The sequence below is a fragment of the Triticum dicoccoides genome, chromosome 6A, assembly GCF_002162155.2.
Source record: "Triticum dicoccoides isolate Atlit2015 ecotype Zavitan chromosome 6A, WEW_v2.0, whole genome shotgun sequence".
Lineage (NCBI taxonomy): Eukaryota > Viridiplantae > Streptophyta > Magnoliopsida > Poales > Poaceae > Triticum > Triticum dicoccoides.
The window spans coordinates 431497687-431506035 of NC_041390.1; the positions used below are offsets into that span (position 1 = coordinate 431497687).

Genomic DNA, 8349 nt, shown 5'->3' on the forward strand with positions numbered 1-8349 from the left:
CTTTTTTTTTGCCCGGACGCACTTCCTTGCGTGCGAAGATGTAGCTGGTGGGTCCCAGCAGTCAGGGGGCGAATCGTTTTTTTGCCCGAACGCACTTCCTTGCGTGCGAAGGTGTAGCTGGTGGGTCCCAGCAGTCAGGGGGGAAACATTTTTTCGCGAAATACGGTGGCCCGTCCGGTGGGTCCCTGCTGTCAGGTGGAGGAATCATTATTTTCCGCGTAATAAGGAGGCACTTCCTTGCTGCCGACGTGGACCCAGCTGTCAGCCTCTCCACGTACAGTCCACGTCCGATGGAAGTCATTCCTTGACCACGTTGACCACGCCGCGCCGAGAGCACCAGGGCGGTGGACGACGGCGAGGCCTAGGAAGGGGACGACGCGGAGCCGGTGAAGACGCGACAGTGGATGCTCACGCGAAGAGGAGTATGAGGGTTCACTCGTTCGGCTGAGGTGTGAGGCTGCCGTCGCCGCAGGGCCTGGCCAGCGGTGGGAATAGTAGGGGCGGTGAGGCCTCCGCGGCAGCACAGCCGGCCACGGGAGGCAGGAGCAGGCGGCACAACCGGCGCTGCTTTGGGCGGCTGGAGCAAGAAGACTAGAGGTTGAAGAAGCACTACGGCCGTTGGATGGACATCGTACGGTCACTGCAGCTAGAATCGTTTATATTGACTAAGTTGACAAAGCCCTTGGTACGTCAACTTAGTAGGCCCACAGGTCAGCTTCCGAAACGGTGCGCCCCAGATGTCAGGGGGAGGAATCATTTTTTGGGCTGGTGAAGCTAGAATATCCGAGATTGAAGAAGAAGCACGGCATCCGTTGGATGGACATCCAACGGCCACTGCTGCTAGAACCGTGTGTTGACTATAAGTTGATAAAGCCTTGCATACGCATCAACTCTATTTTTTTAGGGGACGCGTCAACTTGGTAAGGCCAGAAGTGTGTGGTAGAGAACTTATAGCCTATTTGAGATTTGTAAAAATGTCTAGCCCATTTTTGAATTCTAATGGAATTTACTACAGCCCATTTACAGTTTGTTAAAAGTACAGCCCATTTCAACCAACCGTTCAAAACAGAATTTTTATCCAAAATTTCTAGTCAGATTAAATAAATTTATATTACGTAAAAATCCAACGAAACATTGCGCTCGCAACAATTAATGAAATTAAAATTTTCAATATTCAAAAATAATATTTTATAAAGTAATCACGTGTTTGGTGCATTTTTTATAGTTATTGCACAGTTTTTATAATTACATCCCATTTATTATTTCTTAAAGCCCATTTTCTTCTTAAGCCTAATGCATCCCTCCTAGGAAAGATTTGCAGCCCAGCGGGGTGGAGAATAACAACTTGACCTTGCCTGGGTATTCCTAAAAAAAGTATAGCTGGGCTATCCATTTTCAGCTTGAAAAAAATTAATATCTGGGCTGGATATCTGGCCTGGGCTAGACGGGCCATAGCCCGCCCATTTAATACCTGCAGCGATGTTTTCGTTGTTTTTCAGAGGAGAAAAATTAATATCTGAGTTAAACATCGAAAAACTCTGTAGTGCTCACACCTCAAAAACACAAATACTGCTCGAGCTCCTTGGTCCCAGCTGTCGGCCGCTTCTTGTGCAATTCTCTCGTTTATTGACTACAACATAGGTTGACAATGGTGTGGGACCGTGATGTCAGGAAACCAGGGGGAAGCAAAATAAATTACTCCAGCGAGCGCTTCCACCTCTGCCTCGTTGTCTCCCGTGGAAACCCCTTTCCTCCCTTTTTTTGCTCGGGCAAGGACCAATGCATACAGCACGTCCATGCGGTTATTAGGCAAGAAATAAAAGCGCTTTGCATGCTATGAATTACGATGGCCTGCATGGGTAGCTAATAAGGCATCCTCTTAACTGCTGTGATTAAATGTTGTGTTTAGAAGAGAGAAATATTCTTCTTTTCCACCAATCTGCTTGCACCTAGGTCGTGATGCACCTTCTAATACGACTTATTCACCTAGACGGAGGGAGTATAGTTTTATACATATATATATATATATATATATATATATATATATATATATATATATATATATATATATATATATATACATAAACACTATTCTGATCACGGGATCAGAATAATATTCTGATCACAACATGAACTTCTCGAGTAACGCGCCTGACCTTCCCCGAGTACTAGGTTGAACTTCAGCTAAAAGGTGTCCAAATGCGGCTTGCGATATACCGTTGGATAGCTATGCACATCAGTATCATGACCCAAGTTAAATTTTTGGCAAAATGTAAGCGGTTTAAGAGCAGCTTTGAAAACCGTTTTTTCTTCATATAAAAAATGTGAATCATATTTTCGATCGCATTTTTAAACCGTTTATCGGAATGAGGCAAATAATATGGCGTTGGAAATCTGCTACAAAACCGCTCCTTCCACATGTTGAAAGTTTTCTCTAATTCCCTACGGTTAAAGAGTAATTCGGAAAATCGTAAAATTTCGCAAACCGAATACCCAAGTTCGTATTTTCAACGCCATTTCTAAACGGCTAATCCAATTGAGGCAAATAATATGGCGTTGGAAAGCTTATGAAAATGCGCTACTTTTTTATGTTAAAAGTTTTTTCTAATTTTGAATGATTTAAAAGTAATTTAGAAAACGGTACAAGTTCCACTGAGTTCGTATTATGGAGCTAATTTTTTAACCGTACATCCAAATCCAGCGAATGATATGGCGTTGGAAAGCTTGAAGAAATGCGAAACTTTTTTGTATATATTGTTTCTCCTAATTCATTACGGTTTTATGTCAGTTTTGAAAATGGTTAAAAACGAATTTTTGCCGTAATTTCTACAAACTTTATCGGAATGGGGAAAATAATATTCCGCTGAAAAGCTACGGAAAATGTGAAACTTTCTCATGTTGATGGTTTTCTCTGAATCCGGACCATTTTCAAGTAATTTCCAAAATGGCGAGATCATTCGTTCTGCCTCTATCGCGAAACTGATTTTTCGAAAATGCACTGCGTGAAGAACCTGAACTTCTCGTCGCGTGTACCTGAACTTCACTCTGTTTTTCACATGTTTTTTGCTCGTATCTCTCCATCCACTCACCGGAACACTCACCGGAATTAAGCAAGTAATGTACCGATGGAAAGCTGATGTAAACACGCAACTTTCCCGTGTTAATAATTTTTTCATACTCGCGATGATTTTAAAAGTTTTTCATCTCAAATTCATTCACTATAGTAGTCGAACTTCCTGCTGTTTTCAGGTTGAACTTCTGTGACGTATTTTCGTTTGTAATTTTCTCATTCATTTGTCAGTGTTACACAAATGATATTTGATTTGTACAAACCTCTCTCACAATAAATTTTTTAATTTTCTCCGACCGATGACTTGAACTTACACAAATGCTATTCCTCCCATTTTGAAATAAATTAGAAAATGACGAGATCATGGTTTTCTGCCTTCATCACGAATGGAAATGCACTGCGTGAAGTGGTTGAACTTCTTGGGCATGTTTTGTCTGAACTTCACTCTGTTTTTGACGTGCTGTTTTTTATCAATAACTCCCAAACCACTTACCGGAATTGAGCAAATGATATTTCAATGGAAAGCTGTCGAAAACACTCAACTTTTCCATGTTGATCAGCTTTTCATACTCGCGATGTTTCAAAATATTTTTTAATGCGTAAAAATGTGTTTTTAATGGTATACACAATTTTTTAGACCATTCATCAGAATATAGCATACAATATACGGTTGAGAAGCTTATGAATAGGAGCATCTTCTTCATGTAGACAGACGTTACAGATTTTTGTTGTTTGAGAGCAGATTTTAAAATGGCAAAAAGAACGTCGTTTTTTGCCTGTTTTTTACATGTAATTGAAGGTCGGACGTCTCACACTAGAGATCTTGAACTTCACTGTGAGGAGCACGTGAACTTCTTGCAAAAAATCTTTTAAGCTTTTAGTTTTCTTTTCTTATATTCCTATCTGAAATGCATTTCACGTAGTAGTTAAACTTCCCGCTGTTTTCATCTTGAACTTCCGTCACATATTTTTGTTCAACCTCTCTCACAAGAAATTTTTAACTTTCTCAGGCCAAGCACTTGAACTTCTAGCAACAATTTTTTTTCGACTTTGCCTTTTTATTCTTTTTAATACAAAATGCACACCGTGTAGTACGTGAACTTCTCACAGTTATCAATATGAACTTTTCTCGGTTACATGAAAATATGTGAGCTTTTTTATGAATTTTTAATCTGATTTTCTTAATCTTTTTTTTATGAATTTTGAAGCGCTCTATTTTTAAAAGTTAAACTTCTTGTTATTTTTTTTGAACTTCTTGTTTTAGTTCTTTGATAACGAGGAAAATTTGAGTTTTCTATAATCATCAAACTTCTTCATCTTTTTAATATGGACTTCCTGGTTTTTTTCTTAATCTTTTTTATGAAATTTGAAGCGCTGTATTTTTAAAAGTTGAACTTCTTGTTATTTTATTTGTGAACTTCTTGTTTCCATTTCTTTAATAACGAGGAAAATTTGAGTTTTTTATAATCATCAAACTTCTCCATCTTTTTAATATGGACTTCCTGGTTTTATTCATTTATTCCTATTTTATGAATAAAAATATTTTAAGACACCCAAACAACATTTTATGTGTGTGTTTTTGCATTGGTTTGCACATCAAACTGCGTCATCTTTAGAAATTGAACTTCTGCTTTTTCTTTTTGATTTCTTTCAACATTTTTAGCACGTCGAACCATGTCATCTTTAAAAATTGAACTTCTCCTTTCTTTCAACATTGGTTCACACGTTGTGTACCGCGTCATCTTTACAAATTGAACTTCTCCTTTTTCTTTTTGTTTTCTTTCAACATTGGTTTACACGTTGTGTACCGCGTCATCTTTAGAAATTGAACTTCTCCCTTTCTTTTTGTTTTCTTGCATGTTTCCTTGCATGTTTAAATTTATTTTGAACTTATTGATATAACACACTTGACCTTCTCGAACACAACATTTTGACCTTCGCAAAACATAAATTAAAGCTAAACTTTTGACCTACAGAGCATGTACAATTTTCTCGACTTTTTCAAGAATAAATGTTTAAATCGCCCCGTTAGTTTGACATGAACTTTTGCTGCACATTTTCAAACGTCAGTTTGATTTTTCTACAGGAACACCATCTGTATAAAGAACCTCCTATCGATTTATCGAACATATGTGGCTTTGTTAATGAACAAACAAAGAATTACTCTCAAAAAACATCTTCAAGTAACGGGATATGTTCCATGGGACCGGAAAAGCACATCTTATCATTTCTTTTACGATGAACAACATCAAGTTCAAACAAAAAAATAAAGACAGCAACACTGCCTAATCTCTCGCAGAAATCTATCTCTCGCACTCAAGCGCACCAACAGCAAACAAACGAAGCAGCAGGAGCAAGACGGCACGATCGATGGTTCTACTCCACTATGCAATGTAGTTTTTTCATCCGAGACGGGAGGATGGAACTGCAGAAGGAAGAAGTTCAGCACGTGGGCAGAGTGAAGGTCATCTTTGGTTGAAGACGAAGATGGGGGAGAGGTTGGCCAGAGATGTGTGAGGAGGAGGAAGAAATTCGACATCTGGTGGCGGCTCTGACTCCCCTACTCCTGTAGGATGCGAAGTAGCAGGAGCTGCGTGTCGTGGCAACGGATGGAGGGTCATGCCGCACCGACGAGCGTGAAATGGTGGCGATATGGCCTTGGCGGGATGATGGAGGGGGGCCGCACCGGGGAGCACGACAACGGGATGGGTGGACGCCAGAAGATGCGTCGGGGACCGCGAGATTTTTTAAAAATTGGACTTCTTGGTTTGATTCTTTTGTAATGTCAAAAATCCTAATTCTCAATAAACATTGAACTGCTCCTTTTTTTTAAGTTGAACTTCTTGTATTTTTTGAAAACAAGGAAATACGTTTTTTAAAGAAAAACTTTTTTAAATGTTGGTTTTAATGTTGAGATGTGGAAAATCTTATTCCTTTTTAAAACATCGAACTACTATGTTACTTTAATTTGAACACGATTTTTTTAGAAACGTGAAAGTCCATCTTTCTTTTTCTAAATTTTCTTTTTTTTCATCTCTGTACTATGTGTGTTCTCATGGTCAAACTTCAAAGTTTAGTTCCTAGTGAATGTTCTAAGATTGTTTCATGTAAACCATGTAGGGTATCGTTTATCTTCCAAGTTTATGATGAGTTTGACATTGTTTCTTAAAAAAAACAAATCCGAGAGCAATAGATGATATTTCCCAAATGCAATTTTTTATACATGAGCTCATTTTGAATTTAACGAACATTGTTTTGAGTGTCAACTTTCGATTTCTTTTTGCATTTAAATTTTCTCAGTATGCGAACAATATTTTTATGTAAACAAATCAAACCATTCCACAAAAGAGTAAAGAAAAATTGAACACATGGTTAGTGGTTTGTAAATGAAAAATAATTACAAAATATACGCATCAAACCATGAAAAACTAAGTACTTGCTCTTCTAATTACATATGTGATAATAATTTAAGCAATATATAAGCCGGTTGATGGTTTCGTGACAAAGCGGTGCATGTCTCTCCACCACACGTTGATTCTATAAAAAATACCTTATCTTCTCATCGTAGCATACACACACCTTTGTCTATAAAAAAATCATATACCTTATCTTCTCATCGTAGCATACACACATCTCCATACCGGATGTTCACCCAAATCCGAAGCAGCAGTAGCTTCTTTCCGAGGTAGAAGAGCACATGCATCAGCAGCATCTCATGCTCACTAGAGTGAAAAACGGAAAGAGTAGACGTTGAATCGACTAGAACTTGGTGGAGAGTCGTGCTAGGACTTCACAGCTTCCAGCATATAGCCGTGGTAGAACTTTACACCTGCCAGCGTATAGCTTTTTGTAGAATTTCACGAAGCCTCTAAACGTCTTAAAAGTTAGCTCAATTGACGCACAAGGAAAAAAAATAAACTTTTACAACAAATCTCGTTGAAGACGCAGACATACAAGCATGCATTATTTTCCTTTACTGCGTTGTCACAGTGCTCGCTCCACACATCTCCTGCACAGTTCAATCAGTAAAAAGAGTTAAGTTCAGTTAAGAGAAATTTTGACAGCATCAACAGTATCAATATGCAGGAGCACGTCAGGGTCGGCTGCGCCTGTAGATATAGTTGAACTTCACACATGAAAAATAATTAGAAACACAGAACTAGACGGGGGAAGGAATCGATGCTTGATCTGGTTACAATACAACAGTAGGGAACAACAGAAAACAGAGATCGAGAAAGAATGCGAACTTGGAGTGTTGATGTGGTGCCCTGAGATGATGAACTCTCCCCTCGTAGAGGTCCATGCGTAGATGTGGCAAGGGACAGGGAGGCAGCCGGACACCAGTGGAGGAGGGAGCTCCATAGGGTGGACGTCTGTGGCGGGGCAGCGGCAAGGATTGCCAGGGGCCGAGCGGATAGGGCGGCCATGGCATTGAGGAGCAGGGGCCCTCCGCCATCAGATTTTTTGGAGGAGATGCTGGCTCGACGGCGTTTGGGGCGGGTGACCAGCAGCAGTAGTGTGGAAGAACAGGATCAGTGCCTGAGGGCGCTTCTAGAGCTAGCAGCTGAACACCGTGGTCCGAGTCATGCCTAGTTGTCGGCATGGGGCTGGCTCGCGGTGACGCACAAGAGGCAGAGGGGCGCCGCGCGTGGCAATGTGTGGTGGGGACTTGGGGCGGCAGTGGCATGGCGGTCAACGGCGGCGACACAGCGCCCGCGAAGGGCACCCCTGGCCCACTCCGGTCGGGTCCGGCTGGATCCGTGCGTGCCGGCGCTCTCGGGGGCGGTAGTTGTGGCGGCTACTCACTGGATGGTGGCAGCGAAGGAGGCGCGCGGGGTGCCGGCGAGGTCCGGGGCGGCGCCGGCGCGCCGGGGAGACTAGCCGGGCACCGGCGGGATTCCGGTTGGGGGCGCGGGGGTTGCGGGAGAAGGGTGGGGCAGCGAGTCGGAGAAGGTGGAGGGGGATCAGGGAAGATCGCTGTCTGATAGCTTTTGGATCTCGGGAAAATCTTGCTCGTGTCCTATATATACAGCGACTGTGATTCAAATAGTTATTCTAATCCGGCGATTAGAGTAGTGCTGTCCTCTATATATATATATATATATATAATAAGGAGGCATTTGTGTACGTGAGGCTATGGACCTGATGGGTCTTTATTGTCATCCTCTCCAAGTAAAGTCATCTCGCCCGCGCGCGCTTTCCGTCCAAAACAGTCAGCGCCGCCCGCCCCGCTTCCCGGTGCAGGCGATTGCTCCGCCTTCAAACGACACAAGTGCCGT

At 41.6% G+C, this 8349-nt stretch overlaps 1 protein-coding gene across 1 annotated transcript; it reads right to left on the minus strand.

Moving 5' to 3' along the window:
* Positions 1 to 6605: 6605 nt before the first annotated feature.
* Positions 6606 to 8033, minus strand: LOC119317133 (lysine-rich arabinogalactan protein 19-like). The gene is made up of 2 exons (XM_037591534.1): positions 7318 to 8033; positions 6606 to 7079 (listed from the first exon to the last, which is right to left on the minus strand). Exons 1-2 carry the CDS (start codon positions 7755 to 7757, stop codon positions 7055 to 7057), a joined length of 465 nt encoding a protein of 154 aa, XP_037447431.1. The 5' UTR covers positions 7758 to 8033; the 3' UTR covers positions 6606 to 7054.
* Positions 8034 to 8349: the final 316 nt, after the last annotated feature.

Bases quoted from the DNA above. Each gene is read 5' to 3' on its own strand.
- LOC119317133 (XM_037591534.1), bottom strand. From the start codon at position 7,757: ATGCCACTGCCGCCCCAAGTCCCCACCACACATTGCCACGCGCGGCGC. The intron at 7,080-7,317 runs GTTCGCATTCTT...TGAACTGTGCAG, and splicing joins GCACCACATCAACACTCCAA to GAGATGTGTGGAGCGAGCAC.